Source organism: Urocampus carinirostris, chromosome 1 (genome assembly GCF_059441175.1).
Source record: "Urocampus carinirostris isolate Australia breed hairy pipefish chromosome 1, RoL_Ucar_1.0, whole genome shotgun sequence".
NCBI classification, from domain to species: domain Eukaryota; kingdom Metazoa; phylum Chordata; class Actinopteri; order Syngnathiformes; family Syngnathidae; genus Urocampus; species Urocampus carinirostris.
In genome coordinates, this window is record NC_142349.1 from 57,603,358 (window position 1) to 57,630,980 (window position 27,623).

Genomic DNA, 27,623 nt, shown 5'->3' on the forward strand with positions numbered 1-27,623 from the left:
CATTTCATATCCCACGAATATTTAAAAAATTGCACAATTATATGATAGTTTATGTATTTTTTTTCAAATCACTATGTCTTCCTTTGAAATGATTTTGTTTGTTTTACCACCAGGAGGTGCTCAATAATACACACTGTCTCTTTAAGTTTGAATTTTGTACGATTTTGGGCACGCAAACATACGGTGGAGTAAATTCCCGAACAAGGGGCCAATAAACATCCAATTCCTTATCGTAATGGCGAAACATAGTAAGGTGGGGATGCCGTATCCTGGGGGTTTACTGTTAAAGTGTGCAGACTTGCATTACATTAAATGTGTGCACGCAGGCATCTATATCTGTGTTCACGCGTTTCTTTCTTTTGTGTTCCAGGGCCGAGACGGAGCGAGGCCTCAACCGAAAACACATCATTGAAGGTGACAGATGTTCTCTCTTCTTCCCGCTTTATCCTTCACATCACCTTATTAACCAACAACCCCCCCCCCCCCTTAACTGCCTTTTCCTAGGGAAACACTGAGGTGCTAATGCATGCCTTTATCTCCTAGTGTTTAGATTTGTGTGATTCCCTGCTCTCTGAACTCATCAAAAATAATGTCACAACTTTCTTATTGTGCAGTACAATAGCATTAATGGGTGGGTAATCAATGATTTGAACAAATAATTGATTAACCAATTAAAATGAACAGCACCACATTTACTTTTCAGATCAGGGAAGCAAATTGCAAAACCTTTTCAGTCTCATCATTTAAGGATCAGCTACACACAACTTTAAGTGAATTCTTATTACCATTTTTGATAGTTCAATATACTTTAATCAAGACACACACACTCTCGGATGTATGGAGTTTTCTTTTACGAACCATCTACAGAAGAAACTTGAATAGAACCTAAAACAAAGATTGAAGTTGGAATCTTGACTGGCACTATTTAGATAGAAAACAACCATGGCGTAATTATTACATTATTGTAAGTTGATATAATTCCCCGCTATCATCGCACCAATACCAATCCCTAGTACCATGAGATAGACTGTGGTGATGGTTCTTCGAAGGCCCAGTGTGGATGTCCTCGGCGGTTGAGCGGTAAGGGACCCTCAAGGCTGGAGACTGTATTGGGGTTCGAGGACCACAGAATGCAGTGTTTTGAAGCCATCGTTGGCTGGAGGTGGCTAGGGGCTTCTTTGAGGTCATTGGCTGTGTCCCACCAGGGTTGGCCGTTGTCTCAATCAGGCTTGAGCGCTGGCCAGCAAGGTTCTCTGGTTTCTTGTTTAGCTGAGACTGGGTCAGAACCTTTTCGGTTAGTTGCGGGCCAGGATTTGGTCCTGTGCTGATTGTTTAGCTGGCTCCAGAGAACTCTTTTTTTGCCTCTGGCTTTTTCAAACTACCTTGCAGTTTCTCGGGCACCCTGTCTCCCGGCTCGGGTCTGGCTGGCTCCTCGGGGGAGAGTTGTCACACTGACTTTTGGTGTGCACATGCACCATAACGCCATAACACCCCAAATGCCGGATAAGAAAGCGCACGCCTCGCTCACTGTGAGGAATTGAATTAATGCATAGTATTCTATTCACATGATCCAACATTGTCTCATCATTTTCTTTGACACTGCAATACAGAATTCTGACCAAAGATTGAATGTGCTACAGCACTTTGAATACTTCGACAGCGTTTTGCACCGTTTATCCTCAATAGCATCCCAGGGATGCTCGAGGCCATCCCAGCTATCTTCGGGCATTGGGCAATGGGCACCCTGAACTGGTTGCCAGCCAATCGCAGGGCACACAGAGACGGACAACTCACTCGCTCATCCACACCTAGGGACAATTTGAACTGGCCATTTAACCTGACATGCATGTTTTTGGAATGTGGGAGAAACCGAAGTGCCCGGAGGAAACCCACGCAAGCACCGGGAGAACATGCAAACTCCGCACAGGAGGATTTGATCTCAGGACCTTAGAACTACTCAGCCGCCGTGCCGCTTACATGTATTTATATTTCACATTTTTATTTTACTGTAATTATTTGTTTAAATATTTCATCCAAATTTTTGGACTTTCAAAATTTCCTCTGAATTGAAAAGTTAGGGAAATAAATCTGAAGTGGTACTATTTGGGTTGTGTCGAATAGTAAAAATAAAAAGTAAAAGTGTGCTATCCAAACCAGATTAGTTGGCAATAGTATTGAAAAAGTTTGTTAATCTCTATGTCTTTCACAAACTAACTAAAGTACCTTAAGTGAAAGATAACTAATTAGTTATCCCTGGGATCCTATTGAGGATAAACGGTGCAGATAATGGATGGATGGATGGAAATATATGTAAAACTGAATTCACATACGAATGAAGAAAAAATAAATATAAGTGGGGATTAAATATATCGGTTTATACACAGATTAAAAATAATGTTGAGACTACCCACCTCATTGGAACGTTTTTAATTACTATTTGAGATTATTCTATTTATTTCCTTTTTTTTTTGTATTTTAATCTGATCAGTTTTTATATATCTGTTTATATTTGAGCTTTTATTTTATTTAATTTTAACAGTTTTAATTAATAATTGACTTTTAATTGCGTTTATGTTTTTAATTCTATTTATTTTTAAATGTTTGTTATTTTGATTTTACTTTTTATTCATGAATGAATTGTTTTTAGTTTGTATTTTAAAAACATTTATATATCACAGTTCACAAATCCTTAGGTGCCAGGGTCGTCAGGGCACCACTTGCTGTATCTTTTATTTCTGTCTTTTTTTTCTTTATTAATAACTTGCATCATTGTTTATGATTTACTTATACGCTTTTTTTTGAACAAATTATTTTTTATGTCATCTTTGTTTATTTATTCATTCATGTATTTACTTGTCATATTGTCACTTGTGGTCCTCCGTAAAGAAATAACTTCCTGAATCAGAGGCCAAGTTTGCAAGACTTTCGGAAAAAAAAGTGCTCCCCCATATACATACATTGTCCTCCAAGATTCTGCGCATTGCACCTCGTGCAGTGACTCAGCTCTCAATCGCTCCATTAGCATTCACTGCAGCAACTCCGACTTTCCGCTTTAGATACTCGGAGTTTGTAAAGCGCAAAGACGGTGAAGCGGCTTAGATGTTTTTAGGCTTAGCGATGGCGATGATCACGCTGGCACAAAGACATCAAGACAAGACATGACTTACAACACGGTTGTCAAAGTCGTTTGAGCTCTGGGGCCACATGTTCTGGGGAAAAAAAACACTCTCACAGGGGCCAGGCTATTCGTTTAAAAAGAAAGAGGGAAGGGGAAGAGAGAGCTAAAGGGAGAATAATGAAGATAAGGGGAAAGAAAAATAGAACAAGAGAGAGATAGACATAAAAGGGAGAGAGAGAAAAGAAAACGAGAAACACAGAGAAAAAGAAAGACAGAGGAAAAGAGAAAGAAATACAGAAAGAAAGAGACTAAGATGAAGAAAGAAAGAAGAGAAAATAATTTAGGGAAAAATAGACAAGAGAGAGAGGGGGACACAGAGGGAGAGAGAGAGAAAGAGAGAGAAGGGGAGAGAGAAAAGGATAGAGACAAAGGGAAGAGATGGAGAAAAATAGGGAGAAAGAGAGGGAGAGAGATTAAGGATAAGCGAAAGAGAGTTAGAGATGGAGGGAGGCCAAGAGGAGAAAAAGAGAGAAAGAAAAGGGAGAAAGAGAGAAAAGAAATGGAGCCAAAATAGAAAGACAGAGAGGGAGAAAGAGGAAGAGAGAGAAAGATAGAAAACAGAGAGAGATATAATAAGAGAGTGTGCGAGAGAGAAAGAAGAGAAAGAGAGGAATAAAAAAGAGAGGGATGAAAAGAAAGAAAGAGAGAGAGAGGAACAAAGAGAGGGAGAGAAAGAAATACAGCTCCAGTTGCATTGAGAGTGGCACCTGGCTTTGGCAACATCCAATGGACAAATTTCAGACTGCAAGTCGTTTTTCTCTTGTGGTTCTCTCAGCGTTGTCTCACGGGTTGGATTAAAACCAATAGCGAGCCTGATCCAGCCCACGTGCTGTATGTTTGGGATCCTTTCTTATAAGTGGGGATTTACAATAACAGTTCTTTCCCCAATGACAACACATAAAGTCCTGCTCCTGGAGACTGACACCAATAAGTTTTATTTGTATTTAAGTGCATGTTATGTTTCAAAAAATAAGATAAAAACAAAAGCTCTAGATAAATGCAGGACTTCATCAATTAAAAGATTGATTCTCCGTTTGTCAGTAATTTAATGACAAAAAATTGTGACCATAAAACTGATATATATGTAGAGGAAATAAGCACAGCATAAAAATGACTTCCAACTTCTTTGTTTCAAATACCCCACTTTAAATGGATGAAACGACGGCTTTTGGACATTTCCCGGGCGTATCGATTCGTCATGTACCATAATGAAATCTGATAACATGAAGTGTTAAATTTAATTCAAATATCCGAGGCTATGTATTGATAAAATAATGTTCTCACCGTACAAATTTATGTCAATTGGAGGGACATTCTCAAGTACAGAACATTATGCAGATTTCTCACTTGTTTAGCAACTTCGAACACCATCATCCGATCCTTGGAGTATCATATATCTCAGAACTACCCCTAAAGAGGCATGATTTGATCAAGCGTCCCTGGTCCATATAAAAAGAGTAGCTGATCGATAGCTCGCTCTCTTCTCCTGCCCCTCTGCCTGTCTTGCCTGCCTTGTTTGTCTTGCATAACGGCCGTGCCAAGCGGCCGTGCGGGCTTGCACTGCAGCCTTGAGTTCAGCACGTGGGCCATACGTTGCAACCGTTCGAAAGCACAAAACCAAATCTAACCACAACAACAAGTAAGGTGACGGCTATAGATTTAACATGTTTGCTGGTTCTTGGGAACGAGCTTTTTTTCTGTGCAAGGGAATCTCCGCCAAATTGACTAACATTATAGTGGAAACTTTTGTGCTCGTACCTTCCAGACTTTCAGCGGTCGAAAAGTCCCATTATCTCCGGCGCTCCCCATCCCCTATTTTTTCCTATCATTAATTCTCTGTGTTAATAAACCTTGTGCGGTATTTCAATCGGCCTAGTTCATTGAATCCATTTTCTTGGGATTAGTAATTTATATCAGAACTCAAAGAACTCAAAGTAATAATGGAAATTCTAGCATTCTTCAGAGAAAAAAAAAAGGTTTATGATGGAGCACAAGCAACATCTTAAGGCAAATTCGTTAACTGATTGCAGTAAAGAATAATTTGTTTCAATCCTAACGATTTTCCAAATTAAAGCTAGAAAAATCCCTACATGTAGATATCATAGAAAGTGGTTATGATTATGGATAAATTCATGATTTTCTAAAGCCGTCACCTCTAAACATCAAACAAGCGCTCCAATACTCAATGTCACACATGCCTTGGTTAAGAAAATTCATTCATTTTTATCAAGTGACATTATCGTAACTGTTTATTCGTTTTATAAGTAAGTATGTATGTATGTATGTATGTGTGTGTGTGTGTGTGTGTATGTATATATATATATATATATATATATATATAAGAGAAACTACATCTGCAGTAGAGGTCTCTCATGTGAAGCAGGTTTATGGCTGTACTAATTTTGCTAAAGGAGTACATAAAATGTAAATATATTCCACTACACTTTATGTATTTTGTTTACAGATACGTAAAACAAAGTTTTGCGATTAAGACACTGCAAGTTTGGCCAAGCAGCTGGCAATCTTTTTCAAGATAGTTGGGGGGAACGGGAAAAAGAGGGTTGGAGAGATTGTTAGAGAGAGCGAGCGAGAGAGAGATAGAAAGAGATGGGGAAATGTTTAAATCTAAGCTTAAAACACACTTCTACTCTATAGCATATGAATAACCTATACTTTTCTTGGACAATATCTCGGTATTATTTGTGATTGCAACATCCTTTGCTGTCTGGTAATCCTGAAAGGGGGATGCCACATGTGCGGTCCCTTCTCAAGGTTTCTTCATTTTCCTCATGTTGAGGTTTTTGAGTTTTTCCTTGCCCTCATGTTGGTTCCAGATCAGGGGATGGTGTAATAATAGTCTGAAAAAATAGTCTGTGTAATAACCTGTGAAGCCCTTTAAGACTCCTTGTGATTAAGGGCTATACAAATAAAAATGACTTGACTTGACTTAAAGATAGATAAAGTTTGAGAGAGTTATTGACCGTTAAAAAGAGAGAAAGAGAGACGGATAGAAAAAACGTTAGAGAGAAAGAGTTAAAGAGAGTGTAAAAGAGAGTTTGCAAGAAAGAAAGTTAGAGTGATAGAGTGAGAGAGAAACAGAGTTATAGAGTACGATATAGAGAGTGGAGGATAGAGTTAAAGAGAGCTACAGAGATTGAAGTTGGGAGAGCAATAGTGTTAGAAAGAGAGAGAGAAGGTCAGACTGAGTTAGAGAGAGAGAGGGTTGGAGAGAGTGAGTTGGATTGAGGGCGTTAGAGAGGGAGAGAGAGAAAGAGAGAGAGTTGCGGAGAGAGTTAGAGAGAAAAAAAGTTGCAGAGGGATAGAATGAGAGAGAAACAGAGCCCCCCTTTAGAGTGTGATAAACCGAGATGTGAAGAGTGGGAAGAAGAGTTAGAGAGAAAGCTAGAAGGGAGTAGTTTGAGAGAGAGAGATACAGAGAGAGGTTGGGAGAGTTGAGAGGGTGTTAGAATGAGTTTGAGAGAGAAGGTCTGAGAGAGAGAATTAGAGAGAAAGAGAGAGGGGGTAGAGAAAGAAAAAACAGAAGGGGGTAGAGAGTGATAGAGCAAAAGATAGAGAGTTGGAGAGAGAGTTAGAAAGAGATAGCTAGAGAGAGAGAGATGTTGGGAGAGATGCAGAGTTACAGAAGGTGTTAGAATTACTTAGAGAGAGAGACAGAGACAGAGAGAGAATTGCAAAGAGAGTTAGAAAGTTGGAGAGTGATAGATTTAGAAAAACAAAGGGGGTTGAGGGTTATAGAGTGATAGAACAAGAAATAGGGAGTAGGAGAGGGTTAGAGAGAGAGTGAGAGAGAGAGAGTTACGGATAGAGAGGTTGGGAGAGTTGTCGAGTTAGGGTGTTGGAAAGAGTTAGAGTGAGAGGTTATAGAGAGTGAGAGAATGCTAGAGAGGAAGCAAAAGACAGAGAGTTTCAGAGAGAGTTGGAGAGAAAGAAAGTTGGAGAGTGAGAGAAACAGAAGGGGGTGAGGGTTATGGAGTGATAAAACAAGAACTAGAGCGATCCAACCATTTTCTCAACCACATCAATCTTTCTTGTTCCACTTTCATTTCAAAAGAAACGTCTCTCCTCTCCTTTTTACAACAACCATATTGAATGGATTCACGAGATATTAAACAATAAAAACGTCAAAGTTCTTAGCGCACTGGAGATACAGAATAGAGTATTTTCACACGAACTCAAAAGAGGAAGTGGATTTCTTTTTCGGGGTGGATGCTGAGTGACCTCTCACAGCGCCACACGCCGGTAGTGCCGGAAAGAAGCACTACAGTACTTCCTCTACTCGGAAAAAGGTGCACACAATACCAAATCTAACTTACAGCAATGTCCTGATATTTTACGACATCCTGAAAGAAATGTTCGGATCTACTGTTTTTCGTATGTCAAATGGTCGTAAGTAGGGGAGTGTCTGTAAAAAGAGAACCTGCATAGGAACTTGAGTGCAAATGTCACAAATAAATCTGCTGGCGGAACTGATCTGACCCGCCAGCCGTATGTTTATCAGGGTTGTGTGTTCATCTTGTGGAATCCATTCGGACGACGGACCCCGTGTGCAATGTTCATTTGTCATCAGCATCCTTGCTTTGAATCCCTCCCTCAAGGTTATGATATCAAACACGCTTTCACAGAAAGTGACAATCTTATTCAGGCCGTCACCGGAATATCCTTGTTGTTTGACAATTTCTGTCAAGCTCCCCAAAATAGAGTCCCCTTCAAAGACACTCGGGATAATCTCTGAGACGGGCGATGGCGCAGGCTCAGATGAGGATCCGTGTTTTGGGCGTTTCTGGGAATGTAGAACGGAGAGAGAAGGAGAGGGCGGAAATCTCCACCGGGATTAGCGGCTGGCGAAAAAGCCTCCGGCGCTAATCTGCACGGCACGCCGCCGCCTACCGCTTTGACGATCTATTAATTTGCTGCCCTCGATTGGGACAAATTTTCAGTTTGCATCTGTTCTCTTTCAAGGGCGGAACGGGAAACATAAAAGCCTCCGGACTTTTGTTGCTTTCTGTATATATATACTGGCTTCAAAACAGTTGAGCCAAAATGATTTGACTCGTGTCTGTCTTTGAAGCCCCAGTGTGAATTATATACAGTGTCAGTGTTATAAATAACACCGTTACGTAACGGCGATATTTTTTCAGTCACGGAGTATTATTGTTCCCCAAAAAAATAAAAATGATAATTTTTAAAAATGGAAGACCCAGGCTCGACCCATCTTCGATGGTCTGACTGAGGGAAGGAGGTTGTTCCCAAAATTCTCACAATACACAGCCCCAGTCATCCTCTCTCTAATGCAGTGCACTTGTCCTGTCCCATGTGCAGAAATCATGATGCTACCACCCCCATGCTTCAAGGTAGAGATAGTGTTCTTTGGATTGTACTTTTCATTCTACTTCCTCCAAACACACTTGAAATTATGACCAAACAGTTCTATTTTGTTCTCCTCTGACCTCAAATCTTTCTTCCATGCCTCCTCTGTATCATCCAAATGGTCATTTGCAAACTTAAGAAGGAACTTTGACATGTGCTGGTTTAAGCTGGGGAAACTTTCGTGCCATGCATGATTTCAAACCATGACGTCTTAGTGTATTACCTAAAGTGTTCTTGGAAACGGTGGTCCGAGCTCTTTTCAGGTCATTGACCAACTCCTGTTGTGTAGTCCCGGGGTGATTCCTCACCTTTCTTGGAATCATTGAGACCCCACAAGGTGATATCTTGCATGCGGCTCCACTCTGATTGATATTGACGGTCATGTTTAGCTTCTTCCATTTACTAATGATTGCTCCAACAGTGGACCTTTTTTCACCAAGCTGCTTGGCAATTGCTCTGTAGCCCTGTCAACCCTTGTGGAGGCTTACAATTTTGTCTCTGGTGTCTTTGAACAGCTCTTTGGTCTTTGCCATGTTACAAGTTAAAGTCTTATTGATTGTATGGGGTGGACAGGTATCTTTATGCAGCTAACGACCTCAAACGGGTGCATCTGATTCGGGATGATACATGGAGTGCAGGTGGACTTCTAATGGGCGGACAAACTGGTCTTTCAGGGTCAGAATTCTAGATGATGCACAGGTGTTCAAATACTTATTTGCAGCTGTATTACACAAATGAATTGTTAAAAAAATATGCATTGTGATTTATGGATTTTTTTAGTTTATAACAGTGGACATGCTCCTATGACGAAAATTCCATGGTTTGTAAGTGGGAGAAATAGCAAAACAGCAGTGTGATCCAATACTTATTTTCTTGTTTTATATATATATATATATATATATATATATATATATAAAACATATGGCCTATAAATACGAAAAAGATACATCTTTGTTTTGAATGTGGATAACTGGCTAACTTGGGGGCTTTTGGGCGGCCGGAAACAAATTTTTGGGTTTTCAGCCATTTCATATCGGGAAAATTCGCTCAAGATGCAAAACCGGGCCATGATTTTGACTCTTATTTTCTACAACTATGATGTTTTTGCTCTGCAGGTTTGAAGGGTTCCCTGCAGAGGATGCAGCTAGAATACGTCGATGTGGTTTTCGCTAACCGGCCGGACAGCAACACCCCCATGGAAGGTGAGCAGTTGCCAGCTAGGGCTGCGTAGCAAGCCGACGGGCACCAAAGGGTCCACAATGAGCATAGTCCTGCAACTAGAGAAGGTGAAAAGATAGAGCCTCGTAGAATCAGCGGCGGCAGAGGATTAGCACCCGAGTAGCGCCCAGCTATATCTGTCGGCCATCACCCGTGTCGGCTAATCAGACAATTTCGCTATTTTTGCCTGTGGATGGGTGCCACCCGATTTGTGTGAAGGCGGGATAATAGATTTGGGGGGTCTCGAAGACCTTCAGGTTCTTTAAAAGATGGATTAGCTTGTCCCCTAGGGCAGTGGTTTCCAACTGGTCTGACTTGAGGATCCACCAACCCTACAAGCTCAAATAAAGAAAACAATTCTCAAATACATTGAATGAAATGACTGGCAAAACCAGAATGACTTCAAGTAATAATAATCCCTTCAATGCTCAATTGGCTGCATTTTTAATGAAATCCGAAATGCTTCGCTTTAGTTTCTCCAGCCATTTTTAACAAGCTATTTGAACTTATATTTATATATATATATATATATATATATATATATATATATATATAAATCCCGATTTGCATATGTGTTTGTTTGTATGTGGTTTTTACGCTCTGAAACGGCTGAACCAATTTTTGTGAAAATTTCCACAGTCAAACTTTAAGCCTCTGCGAGTGTTTTTATGTGGATTTTTAGGTTTTTATGTAAAGCCACAACCAACATCGATAAACATCTGCTTTTGTGAATAAGTGTCTCTGTAGCTTCATGGGGGCATGCTCTTTGGCACTCCTTAGTGGCTTTCTGATGCTTTTTCAACAAAGCATGGCCCCAACATTGTCACCCAAGTCGAATACCCGGCAACTTTGGGCCATCATGTTTGTATGATATAAAAAAGTGCAACATTTTTATTAGGGCCCTCTGCTGTTCTGTCCACCAATAAGTGAACTGCACTCACCTGGCTGCATTCCGTATTACGATCGCATATTGCTCTCAGCAGGGACCGGCAAAGCACAATTTTGCGAGGCCTGGTGTCTCTTTTTTCGCCATTACTGTATTTTAGTCCAAAATGAACTGCAATCTTGCGGCCACAATCCATTATCCCCTATTCCACCTTGCTGCGAGCAAGACTTTCAAAAGGCACTTTTGTTGAGAGGCATATCTTTCTAGCCTGCTAAAAAGGAAATGCACAGTTATGGCCATAATCCAATATCCCCAATCAACTGGTGCCGAGAATGGGACAGGAGAGAGCATATACTGTACGCTCATCCAAACTAATAAACCCATGGTTAGCGCATTTTCCTAACATGCAAAAGGTCCCTGGTTCGAGACCAGGTGGAAACATTTGTTGGCCTTGAGTAGTATGGGCGCCACCAGGCTGTACTTCCATAAGACACACCACAGGAAATGGTGCCCTTACAACCTTACAGGTTAAGGCATCCAACCAACCAACCAACCAAAAAACCCATCCAAGCGACCTGTTTGTATTCTCTCTTTGACTTTGAGTGTCCCTGATTCCTCGCTTAGCAACTCGTGTCCCTCAAGGCACCAAAACAAGTGATGTAATGTGGGCCAAGTCCTCCTTTGTTAAAATCAAGGCCTTGCCTTTCCAACTGTTGTCTTCTTTTTTGTTTTGTTGTTTTTTTCTCCCAATACAACAAAGACGATCGTTTCTCCGAACCACCACGCTCAAAAGCCCCCGGCGTGACATATTTTTCTTTATTGTTGCGCCGGGAGTGATGTTTAATTCTAAAATATGCATCTGAAAAAGTGTCGTTTCCACCTTCCTGTCAGACGGGACGATCTCAAATGGTCCCATTAACTTGGTATTGACGAGAAGACACCTGAGGTGAAAAGAAAACAATGCTATGCATCAAAGTCAAAGCTATTCTGTCCTGTTAATTGATCGCCTTTGTAGCCTGCGGTCCAAAGTCTCCAATGTCGTTTTCATTTGAGGGATCCCGAATGCAGCACGTTGAATTCATTCAATTAATTTAACGTGCGGCAGAGGCAGAAAAAAACCTACCCGTAAAAATGATTTTTATTCTTTAAACTGTCTTCGCTGCTGTGAGGCGCTTGCAGATTTTGTCATATCAAAGAAAATGTTCTTGAAGGGACATTGTGAAAAATTCAATATTTTAAATGGTAAAAGGTTTGCATTTATATAGCGCTTTTTAAGTCAATGAAGACCTCCCAAAGCGCTTTACAATGTGTTTCACACTTACCCATTCACACACACACTCACACACCCATAAGAGGTTTACTTATTTTTTCTAATAAAAAAAAACTGATGCATGTAATCAAATATTTCAAAGTTTTGAACCAATCCTTGTTACTCCTTGTTTCCTGATTAAAACCGTTTTTAATCACGCCCCGAACGTCTATGATTTGGTATCCATAAACAAGAGTGCATTAAAAGCAAGCCAATTAAGGGATATCATTTAAGGCCATAAATATTTTAAAGTTAATCTTGGCGTCCCAGTTGGGCCCTTTTCAAATCATAAAATCCTCGAAGCGCATCGTTCAGTTTAAGAGGTTCTGACATTTTAATCACCACCGAGGCGAGGAAGGGTTGATAACAATTGAAAATTAAAACCAGAAATGTTGATTTCATTAAACATTGATATGGCTTTTCCGGTCTCTTTGCTGGAGAATATTACTTATGATGTATATAATTTTTCGACAATAACAAACACTCAATTGAAAGATATTATTTTTTCAAATTGTAGCTATAACTTCTAATATGTATAAATGTAAAAATGTATAAAACTTCCCTCATGAGATTGTGTTTTGCAAATAACAAACAATATGTACCGTGATAATCCTTAGTAGAGTTAGAAAGTTGGAGAGTGATAGATTGCGTTTTGTCATTGATAACAATGTTCTAAACATTATGTGCAATGGGATTAGACATGGCACTCCACTGTAATAAAGACTTTATAAAGAAAAAAATGATAAAAGACTATTAGTATAAAAACAGAATAATAAATAAATAAATACTGTACTAATGCAGTGCTGAGAGACTAGCTTAATTTATAATAATATTGCAATGTTTATGACTTAAAAAGAATAGCGCATTGTTTAATTAATTATTTTTATTTATATATTTTTCCTGATTATATATATTTCCTAATTTCTTATTTAAAGATGTAGTGTAATTCTTCTAATATATATTATTCATGATTACCTATATTACACACACATATACACACACATTATATATATATATATATATATATATATATATATATATACACCATTTTATTTTTTGCCCCGACGAGAAAATAGAAAATTCTACAGTTGTGTCCGTCCATATGTATAAAATAGAGGGCCTGATAAATGCTTTTATCTCCTTTCCTTTAGATTATTGTAATTCTCTGCCCTCTGGAATCCTCAAAAACAGTGTCACAATTCTCTTATTGAAATTGTATAGTTTTATACAGCACTTTGAGTTGGATTTCAGTGTCTGAAAAGTGCTATGCATATACATTTAGATTTTTATTTGATGGCCATACTTTTGGTAAACCTATAAAACTTGTGAATAGAGATAAGGCAATCATATTTTTTTTCCCAGAAATCGTTCGAGCAATGACCCATGTGATCAATCAGGGGATGTCCATGTACTGGGGGACATCCCGGTGGTCTGCCATGGAGATCATGGTGAGTGAAATCCTTTTTATTCAGGTTGTGAAAATATTAATCATTCCACAACGATATCTGATAATCAAGCCTCTGACGAGTGAAGTAATGTTGCGATAATTGTATAGATAATTGTAAAATGGCCACTAAAGGGAAGTAAATACTGGTATCGACCATCGTCATGAATAAGGATATCGTTAATAAATATTGGAAGTCGCACCGGTACACGTCCATCACTACTAAAAATAAAATTAAACAGTACATTTAAAATATGAATGAACAATAACTAATACTTTTTAAAAAAAATATACAAAGAGACAATACAAAATTAGATTTACAAAAATAAATAAATAAAAATACAATAATTTTAATATTGATTAAAGACTATGATGATTATTATACTATCATGATAAAAAAAATATATTTTATATATATATATATATATATATATATATATATATATATATATATATTATTCCAGTAATAATAATAAATATAATCAAAAATATGTGAATACAATTAAATTACAAATAAATAAAAGCAGTTAATAGCACCCAAAAATAACGACTGGATTATAGAAAATATTTAAAAGCTATTAGAACCTTGTAATTAATTAATTAGAACGTACAGTATAAATTTATTTAAAAATACATTAAAAAAAAATCTCATACATCTGACACAATGACAATAAAGGTATATTCTATTCTATTCTATCTACTATGAGTCACATAATTAAAAACATAGAAAATAATAAAATTGCAGTGATTATATTATTGATTCACAATATGTCAAGTCGAGTTTATTTGTGACGTTCTTAATCACAAGGAGTCTCAAAGGGCTGCACAGACCACAGATTATTGCAAACCACAGATCATTATTACACCATCCCCTGATCTACAACCTACATGAGGGCAAGGAAAACTCAAAAACCTCAACATGAGGAAAATGAAGAAACGATGTATTGATAACTCTAGCAAGGGTAAACATTTCCGGTATTATAATTATTATAATAATGTGATACTATTTCAATAATAGTAACATAAATATTGGATACAAATATGTATATAAAATCAATAAATAACTCATGCAAAAAAGGATGGGATGATAGCTATCTCCAAACAATTATAACCTTGGAATCAACTTGGAGCTACAAAAAAATAGAGACCAAAGATCCTTTTTTTCTGGATTAAATTTTTTAAAAAGAAAATTAAATCTGCAAGTATCGGCCCTTATACAACCTATTTTCCATATATTTTCTATTCCTCACTCCATTTCTGTCTCTCCTTGTGAATTAAGGAGGCCTACTCAGTGGCCAGGCAGTTCAATCTCATCCCTCCAGTGTGCGAGCAGGCGGAGTATCATTTTTTCCAAAGGGACAAAGTGGAAACACAGCTGCCTGAGCTCTACCACAAAATCGGTGCGTTCTACCATTCTCACCTGTGGTTGAAATCCTACATAGCGTCACATCAATGTTTCATATCAGGTGTCGGTGTGGTCTCCTGGTCTCCTTTGGCCTGCGGCATCATCACTGGGAAATATGACAATGGTGTTCCCGAGTCCTCCAGGGCCTCCATGAAGGTTGGACCTCATTCCGGCGCACTCAGGAAGCTGCAAAATAATCAAATCTCCCGTGTGTGTTTTGGATCCTGAAGCCCTACCAGTGGTTAAGAGAGAAAATAATGAGCGAAGATGGACGGAAACAGCAAGCCAAGTTGAAAGAGTTGGCTCACATCGCAGAGAAGCTCGGTTGCACATTACCACAATTAGCCATAGGTGAGAGACTTCCACTTTTTAGTACATTTCTAAAATGACAGTATCAATGTATGCACAATAAACGTTGTTTTCCTACTGATACTGCTTCTGGAGACTGATACGAAGAACGGGCAAACTTTTTTGTTTTAGCTCTATGCTATACAAAACCAAAAATAAACACAGAAATCCAATTACCGTATTTATTTTATGTATAACTCAATTTGGGTGCGTGTCATACACAAGGTGTTACGGTATTTGTGCAATGATTGATCAGTTGAAAAATAGCAATGGCTGCAAAAGGAATGAAACCCAGGTCACTGCAGTGAGAGCGCCGAATTCTAATCACTAGAACACTGGTGATGTAGATGACATACGAAGGGCGTTAGATTTTATCTCATTATGACACGATTTTTATTAAAGATATATATAAACGCATTAAGCATCAGGATGGAAACAACTCTTTGGTGCATTAGATCATGAATTAGACCTAGGCTTAAAACACACTTCTATTCTATAGCTTATGAATAACCTATATTTTATGTTGACGATATCTGTGTATTCATCATTATTGCAACATCCAATGCAGCCTGGTCATCCTGGAAGGGGGATGTGCGCTCCTTTCTCAAGGTTTCTTTATTTTCCTCATGTTGAGGTTTTTTGAGTTTTTACTTGCCCTCATGTGGGTTTTAGATCAGGGGATGGTGTAATAATAGTCTGTGGTTTGCAATAATCTGTGGTCTGTGCAACCCTTTGAGACTCCTTGCGATTAAGGGCTATACAAATAAACATAACTTGACTTGACCTTAAAGGACATTTAGTAAATACAAAGCAAATTGGATGTTGGTATTGTGTTCATAGTTTACATTGTCAATAAAATATTTTAATCACGGCCACATATCAAGGTGGTCCTCATATATAGGGAGAATTTCTAAATCAATATTTCAAAATGTGATGAAAATAAAGCTAGTATATGATGCTTACTGTGAAAGATTTTTACCAAAATATTGTTTGCCACTATTATTAAGTGTCACGGGGTGGACATGTTATGCTTTTCCTGATCAGTAAGTCATGATAAAACTTTGTAATAAAGGTTGATTAAAGAGTAGTACTTACTATTATTCTCCTTGAATGTTTTACATATACAAAATATTGTCATGTGACTAAAATGATAGGCAGCAGATGTTTTCTATATAACTCTTATCAGAGTAACGGGGAGGGTGGGGGGTTTAGTTTGCACTGGTACACAATTTTTTTGGGAGATTTCAAATCGGGAAAATGCACTTGGAACTGAAATTTAGGTGAGGAATAATATAGTTAAAGTAGTACAGAAATTAATTCATTAGATTTTTCTCACTTGTATTTGTAACAGAAGTCAGTAAAACATGACTTGGGACATGGCTTTTTAGTGTACTTGTATTACAATCAGAGTAATTTATTTAAAATTATTTTATCCTATATACAGTACACATCACTGTGTCCAATGTAGAGGGCAGATAAGCATAAAATAAAAGATTTTGAAAATAAGTATAAGCCCATTTTTACACAAAATATATCATATTATGTTACTGGGACTCAAATGGCATCGAATAACGGGAATAACCCACAAGCAATCAGCAGTGTTTTGTGAAAGGATTTTTTGGGGAAAAGTACATTTAAAATATGGATTCGATCGACTCACGCAGCTGATTGAACATTATAACATGGCGCCAAGTTACTAATTATTGTTTTTATTTTCTAATGGTCTGATAAATATGATATCCTGTTAAATAGGACCTATTTGGCTGTTATCGGTCTAATAACTATCGGCCCGATAATGATCATCCAAGAATACCTTAATTCATTTTATGAAAAACTATTGATATTTGCTTGATAATATCCTGTCTCCCTTTACTTCAATTTCCCTTTCAGGATCCAATAATTATATCTATCTGCTTATTTATTTTTTCCAGCATGGTGCCTGAGAAACGAAGGGGTGAGCTCAGTCCTGCTGGGATCGTCCAATGCAAGCCAGTTGACAGAAAATCTCGGAGCCATTCAGGTTGAACGATTAACTGCAATTTATCCATCCATCCATTATCTGCACCGCTTATCCTCAGTAGGGTCGCGGGGGTGCTAGAGCATATCCCAGCTATATTCTGGCAATGGGCAGGGGACACCCTGAACTGGTTGCCAGCTAGTCACAGAGAGCACAAAGATGGACAACTTACTCGCTCATTCACTCCTAGAGCCAATTTGGATCAGCCAATTAGCCTGACATGCATGTTTCTGGAAAGTGGGAGGAAACCGGAATGCCCGGAGGAAACCCATGCAAGCACGGGGAGAACATGCAAACTCCACCCTGGCAGGATTCGATCTCGTGACCACAGAACTGTGCCGCAGATGCGCTGCGCTAACCACTCAACCGCTGTGCCGCCCTAACTGCAATCTATACGATATTTATTTACAGTCCAATGTAAAAACTCAGAGGCTCACAAACTTACATTGTTGAAGGGGGGGGGAAAAATCAATTTCGACAACCTAATGTTTTTTTGCTTGGAAAAAAAATTATCTTTATAATTTTGAAATAAAATTGTACCTGAAATATAAATGCTTTATGGTTAGTTACAATAAAAGAGCACCAACTACATATTAGGTAGAACCCCGGGATATGAGATAATTCGTTTTTACATGGGTATCGCAAGGATAAATTATTGTATGGTACGGGATACAAACTTATGGTCATTAGCTGATGCCTATGTTAGGATTTAAGAATACCCTGTGTTGAATTTTTATTTAGGTATTCAACATTAGTAACTGAATAGTATATAGTAAGTACAATTTATATGTTGGTACAGTGGAGTTAGTGGGTGGATGCAGAGGGGGGGGGGATGAGCTGGTGGATTAAAATTCAACTGATATCAGGGATTTCCATGCATTTAAAAGATTGCTGTGGGGTTTTTCAGCCGGTACATTGGAGTAGTGGGTGGGTGCAGAGGATCAAGAAGACAGCTGACTAGAATTTAACTGATTTCAAAGAGGGTCACACGGTCAGAAGACTGGTACTTTACTGTAATTACCTCTTTATTCTTACTAATTGTCCCGATTGTTGCAGCCATTGTCCTTTGCCAGGGTAATGATGCACTTGGGGTCAGGCCTGGTTAGTACTTAGTTGGGAGACCGCCTGGGAATACCACGTGCTGTAAATAGGTCATTTGGCACATGCTCTGCTGCGACAGCACTGACATTGTATTCCACATCGTAACATGAGAATATATTAAATTAGCAATGTCGTTACCCCAGAGGTGGACAAACCATGGCCTGGGGGCCTTATACGGCCTGTCAGGCGTCTTAATCCGGCCCGCCCGACAAAATGCCCTCATAAAAACTATATTTTTCATTGTCCAATATTCAAATAGCTCGTTATATTTTTCTGTATTAACTATTTTTCAATCATGTATTACTTTTATTCATTTATATTTTTTCAAAGATATTTATTTAATTCTGTGCAATAAAAAACTGTTCTGAACTAGCCCCATTTTATTTCGGGTATCTCAATGCAAATGATCAACTTTAGTCCTTAAACTGGGAGATGTTGTATTAATTTGCCTCAATTACTTTAAATGTTTATATTTATAAATTAATAGATTTATCTATACATTTTGAGTGTTTTAAAACCAATTAAATGATCCTAATAAATGATTAAATGGATCCTTTCTAGACAAAAATACAATGAAATATACATGTAAATGTAGGCGAGAATAATTGAATAGGCTTACAAGACTCCTTATTGGCATATACAAACACTGAAACACATCAATCTATAAGGTTTTTTTATCTTTGTAAAAGTGTTTAACCTAATGAGGCGAGCAACTACAAAAGTTTGCCCACCCTTGCCATAACCCAAGGGTCTACTGCAGCGTTTGAGGACCTTTTTGACTCAAAGAGCCTTGAAAGCAAAATATTTATTTATTTTTATCTATTTATCTATTTTTATTTCAACCTTCATTTTTGTCCCCAAAAAATGGTTTCAAAACAAGGTGCAAGCAAAGTTTTTTTGTAAAAATGTCACAAAATACTGCAAACGAGAAGGGTAATGCAGAGAGAAAACAGTGCGTACGCTGTGTGCATAGCTCCGCCCACCCTACTGCTCACACAATCAAATTGCTCTAGGTGCTTGGCTGGCATTTTGGGATGTTTAAAGTTTGTTCTGTGGGTTTTCATCATAAAGTGTCTCAACAGTGAACATACATTAAGTTTCCATGTATAGGATTCCTCAGCGATGTAAAGCCAAGACGGGGTCTCTTTATGTCACACTATGTGACTGAAAACTGTAGTTTATACTGCGCCCTTTATATACTGGTGGGTGGTTGGATCCCTTAACCACAAGGATCGTGGTGTGTATTGGGCAAATACAGCCTGGTGGTGTCCATCCCTGGGCCCAAACATTTTGCCATCACTGTTGCCTTCTCACCTAAGTTGGGCTTTGCACGCCTTCAAATTGGAAAATGCAAATACGATTCAAAATTTTTCTTCGAGATTCTCCATTGATGCTAGACATATCCTGGACTGATATATGAATCTAATTTCCCTCAATGGATTATTTTGAACCAGAAAGATCTCCTCCATGGTTTATGAATCATTGTCTTAGGGCGCATCGTCATTGTTTGATCAGGTATTAAAACGATGCTGTGTGAACTTCAGGTGATTCCGAAGATGACAGCGGGCATCGCCACAGAAGTCGACCACATCCTGGGGAATCGTCCACACAGCAAAAAAGACTACCACCATTAAAATCGCCCGAGTCTCAGACGAAGAAAAAAAACATCCTTAGGAAATAGTCAAGTAAAGTTATATTTCGTCTATTTTTTTAAGATAGATGCAATCGCCCACACTTGAGGTTTGTGAGGCGACATAATGAACCTGCATAATTGGGCCTGTTCTGAGCAGATTGGATGCTACGTTGTTATTTTCATTTTGCAGCTCCAGCCCAAGCGTCAAGAGTGATGAATTGGTTCTGTTTAGGATGATCTCAGCTAATTTGTTTACCCCCCACAAATGTGCTGTGCTGATCGTGACGTGTGAGCAGTTTTTCAGCGTCATCCAATTGTTTACCGTTGCCTTTTTTAAATTCAGCTGTTGCTGTTAAACATTTGGTGAGAGGATGAAGACCGTAAGGTGAGAGCTTTTGATACTGTAAATCCATATAGGCCCAATTCATGAAAAATGAACTTATACACAACCACACTGTGCCAAGTGAGCAGGTTTTCTTCCAAAAGCTGTTTATTTTGTGCTTTGTCCATGTATATTTTTGCCGTGGTTTGTCCTAGTTGTACATAAAAATAAAGAGAACCTAATGATCTGGTACTATGTATTTTTTTTTTCAACATTAATAAAACAAGGGGTCATTGACTCTTTTGAAGCTGCCAGCTATGTTTTTGTTACCTATTAGTGCAAAGGGCTACCAGTTTGTTAAGGACTTAAAAAAAAACTTAGGTAATTACTATGTTCTTATTATATTATTGCCAAGTTATTTTTTTAAAATAAGTTTCAGTCAACCATGAAAACATCAGCCTTATATAATGACACCGAGGGATTTACATTGACAAATTACAAATTAAAAAAAGTAGTTTTCAAGTAATTCATCCTGTATCTGAATACATTGATTACCCACTTCTTAATTTGATTTTTTTGTTGATTTACTTTTTTTTACTGTAAACATAGACATTAACCACAGCCAAGCAAAGCCCCTTAGAACCCCAGTCACACTGTAAACAAAACAATGTGTATAATTTATCATGCCAGTTAGAAATCACATTTCCTAGAAGATTTTTTTTCTCCCAAGAAACAGAAAATGATTATTTTTTATTTTTTTTGGGGGGGTGGGGGAGAAGTCACCTCCAAAAGACAAGAAAATAAAGAAAGAAAAAAAGAAAATTACTTTGAATTTTGGAAGATATTACATGGCTACCAAAAGGAAAAAAAAACAAAACCGGAGGGGAAAAACTAGGAGAACATCTATAAAAAAAAATCAAATATTATAAAATAATTTGAAACACAAACAATTATACAAATTAAAATCGAAAATTAACAAATAGAAATCAAAAAGGTACATTAAAATTTGGTCAACCAGTTTCAATAAACTTGGATTAAACTGATTGGCCACCAGCGCTGTCACTTCAAAAATAGGCGGGTCTTTTTCCTCCTTTTATTGAATAACCGCTCTCTCTTTCTAACCGTGCCATTTGATTGGCTCCAATGACTTCTGTATACACCTCCGCTCAGACCCGCGATTTATGAAAACTGTTAAAGTCAGTGGGGGGTAAACACGACTTCTGTAAAATTAAATAGTTGTAATTCTTATATATTTAACGTCTTGAGAATAACTAAAGCTATATTTGTGTTGCTGTTGACGTAACGCAACTTTGTTGTCCGGTGAGTCGACAGTAGCTAACATGGCTAAGCTAACAACACGGGGGAGTTAGCGTTTCCTTGTCGACTGTTGTCAACAAACCACCGAGTCCGTTGAAAGCTCAGATTTGAATTGAAGTGAGTTAACGCTCTTGAATCATTTATTCTTCGATATATTTGCAACTTAGTCTTTATTCATTGCATCTGGAAAGCCTGCAAGAACAATGCCACTCTTAAGCGAGTCTTGTTTGGAATCTCCGGAGAAGCGAGCCACAATTTGCGTGGTCCCTAATCTTTCCACTGACCTGCTGGAAGACGAGTTCGACTTAAACAAGTCGTACCCATGTACCCAGAGACCTCTGCAAAAGAGAAACATGTTGGAATTGCAACGACGTTACTACTGTGGATCCTCTCCATGTAAGAGAATATTTGTTTTTATCTGGCTGCGAGGAATAACTTGATGTGCACGCCTGAAAACCCTAAGTCAAGTCGTGTTTATTAGTATAGCCCTTAATCATAAATAGTCTCAAAGGGCTGCATAGACCACAGATTATTGCAAACCATAGACTATTATGACACCATCACCTGATCTAAAACATACATGAGGGCAAATAATACACAGATATTGTCAACATAAAATATAGATTACTCATATGCTATAGAGTAGAAGTGTGTTTTAAGCTTAGATTTAAACATTTCCACTGGGTTTGCAGATCAAATCTCAGGGGAAAGCGCATTCCACAGCATCAGGCCCAAATGGAGAACGCTCTCGAACCTGCGGATCTCTTCTTGGCTCTTGGGATCACTAGTAGAGCAGCATTTTCAGAGCGAAGGCTCTGGACCGGAATGTAGGAGGAAATTAAATCTGAAAGCTATGAGGGAGCAAGTCCATGCATGATTTTGTATACTACCAACCTTAAAATCACATCTTAGGCTACCAGGGAGCCAAAGCATGTTAGCTAAAATCGGGTAATGTGATCAAACTTTCTTGTCTTAGTTAAAAGCCTCGCTGCAGCATTTTGTACTAGCTGAAGGCTCTTGATTTTGGACTTCGGGAGACCGGAGAGTAGTGCATTACAGTAATCGAGACGGGTGGTAACAAACGCATTAATCATAATCTAAAACGAGAACGGGTCCAGTTAACAAAAGTCAGATTTCTTTCAATCCTTTCGTTTTACTTACAGTAGACCACCGGTATACGACATTAATCAGTTCTGTGGTGAGAATCGCTAAGTGAAATTGCTGTAAAGCGGGAGATAAAAACCTATGGTAATTAGCTAATACGTTCTGAACCTTGGTGCCCCTGGTAAAACAACAAAATAATACTACTTACATGTGATAAACGTGCGTATGATTAAATAGCATAAATACATTTACACGTAAAGGAAAAATAAAATTGGATTTATCGTTGTTGTGACGTGACCCAAGCTGGTCGAGTGGAGTAGTGAAATAATGCAGTGGTGGTGATGGCAGATAAAAAATGAAAAGGGTTTTAAATAATTATCTTGCCTCCTTATTAAAATAAATGGATCTTTTAATAATAGTCCGATTGCTGTCTGATTACAGCCATGCAACTTAGCCAGGATAGTGACACGTGCCTTCATATTTCTCGATAAATGAAAACTTCCTTTCCATGGTTATCATGTTTCTGCTTCTCCCTTAAGCATCACTGAAAGCCTTGAGACACAAAAAAAAATAAAGCACAAAGAAAACATTATTGTATCGTCGACTCACAAATTCTTTATAAAGCACACATTCTAAACTGAGTAAAGGGAAAGGCTTTATGAGAGGCAATTCAGCCAATAGCTTATTGGCATTTACATGCTGCCATGACACAAACCAATGCTAGACTAGCATTTTATATGACGCCGGCCAATAGCACACAAGTGCATGTGATAATTTGATGTATAGTGGGGAAAATGCAGCCAAGAGGAGTTGAAAAAAACCCCATCTCATACCAGACCGCAAAGTAAAAATTTTGTAAGGCGGGGACGCCGTATCCCGGAAGTCTACTGAAAATGTCTAAAATACTAATTAATTGATCTAGTTCAGCAATTAAGGTCTTGGAATCTTCTTCATTTGTCTTATCATTGGTTCCTTCATTTTAACTATTCTTACCATGACTACAAGGTGCTTAACAGTTCTTGTCATTTTGTTGATTTGATTTTACCTTTGCTCCATTTCACAAGATAAGTCCTACTTTTGTAAAATGTATGTTAAATCTAGTAGTTGTCTTTTTCTCTGTGAGTTCTGGATTTTTTTGCTGTTTCCACTTGTAAGTTTGAACCACAATGTCTAAATTCAGCGACAGAAGTAATCAGGAATGGACCAATGTGCAGGTAAAATCATGCGTGATTTAAGAGGTTTTGTCAACAATGGGAACAAATGAAATAATTCTCACACAAGATATTCATAAATCGTATGTTACAATAAAATTGTATTCTTTGATGAATATGATTAAATTGGAACAATTTTGCAAAAACTTATTATGTAATGATTTCCTTGTCTTTAGCAAATGTTTGTTTTTGTTGGATTTTGTGGTGTTTCTGCTTCAGCAGCAACAAAGCCTCAATCGTCCTGTCTGCATCTTGACTCCAAAACATCTACTGACGTCCTACCGCGCTTGCCCACAATGCCAGAGACTGAAAGCAGCCTCTATGGTCGGCTTATTTCGACAGATTCTGGCTTAGGATCGTCTCCGTTGGCACTCAACCCAAGCAAAGTGCTTCTGACTGTAGATCACCAAAGCAGGAAGGTACAACTCGACAGTGTTTTACAACATTGTGTAAATTTAAATGCAGGCAATAATACGATTGGAAACTAAATATTGACAGTGTTTGGATTATGTAAAGCCATGTAAACGTGCACAATAATGTAATTAAGGTCTTGGTCTAGCTAAGAGCTTTCCTCTTGCAATGGTTTGGTTAGTGCTTTCATATATGTTTACTCGTGCATGTATTCAGATCTGAGAAATCTGTTTATTTTTGTCTACTGTACACATAGTTTCCCCTATCTGGGATAATTGTTTTTCCCAAAGCACTGTGGGTCTTAGTGCAGAGATAAAACATGCATGCAAACTCGGGATAACGCGCCTAAAACTTTCATGTGTATTGGTAGATTTCTGCGGGGCATTTCCCTTTTATTATTTGTCCCGACGGCAGAAATTTCACAGATGAATGGATGTCATGTCACAGAGTTGTATTCATCCATATATAGCAGAGGTCTGGAACCTTTTTGACCCAAACAGCCATAAAAGAAAAAATGTTGTTTTTTTTTTAATCTACTTTTTTATTAACCTTTTTTGAGAGAGATCCACAACATACATATATAAAACGCAGACACACAGTTGTGCAATGGGGAGAAGACTTATCCCATAGCACAAAAGGAAGCATTATTTATTATTTCTCGTATTAACGTATGCCTTGGGACGGGGGAAAAAAGTGTTGGAATGTGTTCCATTAAGTAATGGCAACTGTCGTTTTTATTTATTATTGTTCATTTTCATTATTCATTTATTTTAAGATTTTAGCCGCCAACGACCAGGCCTCCAAACTATTTGCATGCTCCCCAGATGAGTTGAAGGGCAAAAACGTAATGAGCATTGTGAAGAAAACCACTCAAGTCTTGGAAGAAGCATTGCCTGAGGATTATCTCCTACTGGATGGCAATATTTCATCTGTACATGGGAATGTGGTATGTTGCCGCAATCAATTGTGTGCTGTTGATACTTGCTGTACACAGAGTCTGTTTCCCTAGTGTAAAGTTTCGTATTTTCACGACTAAAAGGCGCACCCCCAAAAATAGCTTTTTGTCTTATATTTTCTACACATACGGCGCACCGGACTATAAGGTGCTACAGTAGGAACGTCAACAAAACAGTTAGATAGTTCAGTCAAACCTATTAACACCTTAACATTCAAGGAAGCAAATACATGTCTCACACGTACGGACAAAGTCTACAATGTCACCAATCACTCAAATGCGTCATTCCACATATTATTAGGAAGGTTAAACCCTTGGGATTCAAGAAAAGCCAACCATTTCTTAGTGTCTATTTTCTTTTTTGCTGGCAGCTGCGTGGACAGCAGAGTAAGAATTTCATTGTGCAGGGAAATGTGGTTCTTTACTATACAAATGACGATAAACATTTTGAATTGAATTTAAAATTAGACTAATCCAAGAAACATCATGATCAGTCTGGAACAAGATGTTGGGAAAATATAAAGCCGGTAGCTCACCAAAGTTTTCTTGCAGCCATCACGTTCTATAATAATAAGCAACTATGGTCCTCTTACATCAGTGAGTGTAGTATTACACACTCCAAAACAGGCAATAATGCCTACAAAAAAAAAAAAAAATCCGCCGAGAAGCATCTGCATCGATAGACGTTGCTTGTTGCTTGCTGTCTGTTTAGCCCCATAATTTATCTTCTTGGCTCATACCTCACTGTAAATGTGTAAAACTGGAGTGTCATGCCCAATTTCGTTGTCACAATATGTTAACCCATTTTGTAACAATGACAATAAAGGTATATTCTATTCTATTCTATATATCCTGTTTACAAATACAGAATAGTAAAAAATGTTTTCTCCATGCCGTAGAGCCACCTAACGTCTGATTGACATTCATCTTTTTCGGCCAATTGCAGGCTTTGTTTTGCCCCACTTCAGCCTATGCGAGCTTATAAATAATAAGTAGGACCCGCCTCCTTAAACCCTAATAACTTTAGCCAATAGTGACCGATTCAAATAATGATTGACACATTAGTTTGGAAATAAAATGGCGGTGTATATATATATCCCAGCACACACCGCGGACTACTTTGCCTCCAGGGGAAAATCTAGTCTGCGTCTTCTTGCCTTAGTTGTGAGACCTTGCGACTCAATATTGATCCATATATAAGGCGCACTGTATTATAAGGCCCATGGTCAGCTTTTGAAAAATAATAAAGGCTTTAAGGTGCGCCTAATAGTCGTGAAAATATGGTACGTTATTTGTCTTTTTGTAGGTTGATGTTGTGACAGTGTCTGGTGAGATACCAATGTTGGTGCTTACTCACAGAGTCTCACAAAATGTAGAAAGTCTCCTTGTCAAGATGGAAAATGTGGAACGAATTTCTGCTTCTCTGACATTTACTCAAGAGGTGGGTGAATTTTTTTATTTAAAAGTTTCAATCATGCCATACTCTGGGTCAATTAAACAATCGTCAAAAGGTCTCTAGTTTCACATACTAAAGACACGGACCAAAATTATTTTTTGTTGGTAGGGTATTTTATTGACATTTTATAACTGGATAATATATTTTAGGGGTTGAATCATTGGATAAAACTGCAAATGCTAATGCTCTTATTCACACATCTCATCCATAATTGTTCTTTGAAATGACTTTGTATAATCAGACTGATAATAGTTTATTTAAAATAAGACATTTGATTTCACGACAATGACCTTTTATCAAATAATGCGTTCTAAAAAATCTGATGGTCACAGACCAATATGTAATAAAATATTTGATGTAATCTAAAGGGTGAAATGGTATGATACCTGTTTTTGATTCTGGTTTGCCATCATACTGATTAAAACTTTGGGTTGCATCCTCCTCTAGGGCCGTATCCTTGCATGTGACTCAGCATTTGCTCATCTCCATGGATACCATCATCCAGAGGATTTAAAAGGACTTTCTGTTATGGAGCTAATCCCCTCCTTACAAATCCCTCTGCAATGTCAGGCATTGCCCAAAGTAAGCACACTTTGCTTAAAATTTTGGAAAGGAAAGCTGTGTCTCACTGTTTTTGTAAAGCCCCAGTTTGTGTTATATAGTGACCCTTAGTGGTGTAGATACACTGCTTTTCCCAGTGGTTCTTTAGTCACTTAATGCCCACTTACAGGTTATGGCTCGCCACTTGCCGTTATTGTTATTCTTAGCTGCATCGCGTAAAAAAAGCTTGCATAGTCTTTTAGTGTCACTCCTTCCCCAGCTGGTCATGATAGCAAACGTTGCCGAGTCGTGTGATTGAGGCATTTGGTGCTTTTTTTTTTCCCCCTTCCAAACTGTTTCCCTCTCTAGTCACTCATGTT

At 38.1% G+C, this 27,623-nt stretch overlaps 2 protein-coding genes across 6 annotated transcripts in view; both read left to right on the forward strand.

Annotated features, from left to right (window-relative positions):
• The window catches only part of kcnab1b (potassium voltage-gated channel subfamily A regulatory beta subunit 1b), a 57,343-nt gene extending 36,844 nt beyond the window's left edge, over positions 1–20,499 (forward strand). For all 3 annotated transcript variants that reach the window (XM_088346564.1, XM_088346562.1, XM_088346563.1), the window contains 8 exons: positions 371–414; positions 9,682–9,768; positions 13,342–13,427; positions 14,703–14,823; positions 14,890–14,984; positions 15,059–15,179; positions 17,108–17,196; positions 19,839–20,499. In XM_088346564.1, coding sequence (XP_088202690.1) covers positions 371–414; positions 9,682–9,768; positions 13,342–13,427; positions 14,703–14,823; positions 14,890–14,984; positions 15,059–15,179; positions 17,108–17,196; positions 19,839–19,928 — 733 coding nt within the window. In that variant the 3' untranslated portion in view covers positions 19,929–20,499. The remainder of the gene's footprint in view (positions 1–370; positions 415–9,681; positions 9,769–13,341; positions 13,428–14,702; positions 14,824–14,889; positions 14,985–15,058; positions 15,180–17,107; positions 17,197–19,838) is intronic.
• An 889-nt stretch (positions 20,500–21,388) lies between these two features.
• Positions 21,389–27,623, forward strand: part of pask (PAS domain containing serine/threonine kinase) — a 32,506-nt gene continuing 26,271 nt past the window's right edge. The window contains exons 1-6 of one of the 3 annotated variants that reach the window (XM_088319714.1): positions 21,389–21,683; positions 21,758–21,962; positions 24,101–24,300; positions 25,068–25,238; positions 26,554–26,688; positions 27,151–27,285. In XM_088319714.1, the coding sequence (XP_088175840.1) occupies positions 21,770–21,962; positions 24,101–24,300; positions 25,068–25,238; positions 26,554–26,688; positions 27,151–27,285 (834 nt within the window). In that variant the 5' untranslated portion in view covers positions 21,389–21,683; positions 21,758–21,769. Of the gene's footprint in view, positions 21,963–24,100; positions 24,301–25,067; positions 25,239–26,553; positions 26,689–27,150; positions 27,286–27,623 lie in introns of all 3 variants that reach the window. The other 2 variants (XM_088319705.1, XM_088319721.1) reach the window with 2 other exon arrangements.